Source organism: Sinocyclocheilus rhinocerous, unplaced genomic scaffold, assembly GCF_001515625.1.
Source record: "Sinocyclocheilus rhinocerous isolate Xijiao unplaced genomic scaffold, SAMN03320098_v1.1 scaffold182, whole genome shotgun sequence".
Lineage (NCBI taxonomy): Eukaryota > Metazoa > Chordata > Actinopteri > Cypriniformes > Cyprinidae > Sinocyclocheilus > Sinocyclocheilus rhinocerous.
In genome coordinates, this window is record NW_015655576.1 from 255,049 (window position 1) to 256,839 (window position 1,791).

At 39.0% G+C, this 1,791-nt stretch overlaps 1 protein-coding gene across 2 annotated transcripts in view; it reads right to left on the reverse strand.

Annotated features, from left to right (window-relative positions):
- The window catches only part of dnaja3a (DnaJ heat shock protein family (Hsp40) member A3a), a 15,788-nt gene that overhangs the window by 4,065 nt on the left and 9,932 nt on the right, over nucleotides 1–1,791 (reverse strand). For both annotated transcript variants that reach the window (XM_016525680.1, XM_016525678.1), the window contains exon 8: nucleotides 857–985. In XM_016525680.1, coding sequence (XP_016381166.1) covers nucleotides 857–985 — 129 coding nt within the window. The remainder of the gene's footprint in view (nucleotides 1–856; nucleotides 986–1,791) is intronic.

The window sequence follows — 1,791 nt, forward strand, 5'->3', positions numbered from 1 at the left end:
CTGAAAATGTACTCACCCTCAGGCCATCCAAGATGTAGATGAGTTTGTTTCTTCATCAGAACAGATTTGGAGAAATGTAGCATTAGATCACTCGCTCACCAATGGATGCTCTGCGGTGAATGGGTGCCGTCAGAATGAGAGTCCAAACAGCTGATAAAAACATCACAATAATCCACACCACTCCAGTCCATCAATTAACAAAAAGCTGCGTGTTTATAAGAAATAAATCCATCAAGATGTTTCAACCATTGCTTTGACCAAAATATGAGTCTATAATCCATAACATGCTTCCTCCAGTGAAAAACGTCCATCCTCTGTCGTCGTCTCACATCAAAACCCACCAACATTACCAGTTTAAAACTGGTTTGGACTGTTTTTGCTTGTAAACGATGCTTGATGTGTGCATATTTCTCTCCTGATTCAGATGAGACAACTTTTTCACAGGAGAAAATAATATTATGCATAGAGGACTCGTATTTCAGCATGAAGCAAGAGTTTGAAGTTAAAAATGTCTTAATTCTGGGTTTGTTTTGTACAAACACACTTTCACTAAAGTATTTGTTAATCTTTTTCACTTCACAAGACATTAATTGATGGACTGGAGTGGTGTGGATTACAGTGTTGTTGTTTTTGTCAGCTGTTTGGACTCATTCTGACGGCACCCATTCACTGCAGAGGATCCATTGGTGAACTAGTGATGTAATGCTACATTTCTAAAAATCTGTTCTGATGAAGAAACAAACTCATCTACATCTTGGATGGCCTGAGGGTGAGTACATTTTCAGCAAATTTTCATTTTAGTTGAACTGTTCCTTTAATATTACAATATGGTCATAACATCACCAAAATGTCCCACCGAGAGATTGACGGTCTCGTAGAGTCCTTGCGCTCTGACTGTGCCGCCCAGTATGGCCTGAGCCACAGAGACCAGGACATCAGAGTGGATGTCAGCGCCGTCTCTCCTGAAGATCGGGCTTTTCTGGACCTGAGAGCATCGACACAGACGATTAGCATCCAGTATACAAGCAAACAAACAGCCTAGCGGATGTGATCTGGGATTATACATGATCACGGCGGCCAACAGCCCAGAATATTCCTGCTTATTTCAGTCCATTCACTACAAAGAGACGTCAGTCTTCAGACTGAGAGACTAAGTGATGAAAGTCCTTATATTGGGACAGAAAGCCCTGCCAAGAGCACACGACAGATCATTTAGATGGGGAAATGGGTATAGACATAAAAGCGGAATTGTTAACAAATATTAGCATCATTTTCATTATCAGCATCAGTCTAATTTATGGGAAGCAAATCAAATCAGGGCTTACTATTTTTCCCCCCCAAATATTTCAGGAGTATTAAATACTTTTCTACTGTAAATGATAAATGTTTGAAAAAAACTTTCCTGGTAGCAAATAAAATAGTAAATTGGAGCTTTAGTCTGAATAAATAATAATAATAATTATTATTATTAATTATAAAGAAAAAAAAATTTGAAATCGCGAGATAATGATGTATTCTCCTGTGTTTGCGTGGATTTATAAATGATTTACCTTACAAATCTGATGAAATGGCGCACGTTGCGTTCCCAGATGAACGTTATAATAAACCCAAACTCACAACAACACGCAGAGACGGAGTTTGAGACGCTCCACACATATAAATGATATCGGTTCCTGTGGAGCAGCATTTACTGTGAACGGAGCCGCTGTGAGACGCACGTACGTAACCTACACGCCTATAACTGCATCACATATAATTTTAATTAAATCGTAGCGTTTGTGAATTCACAAT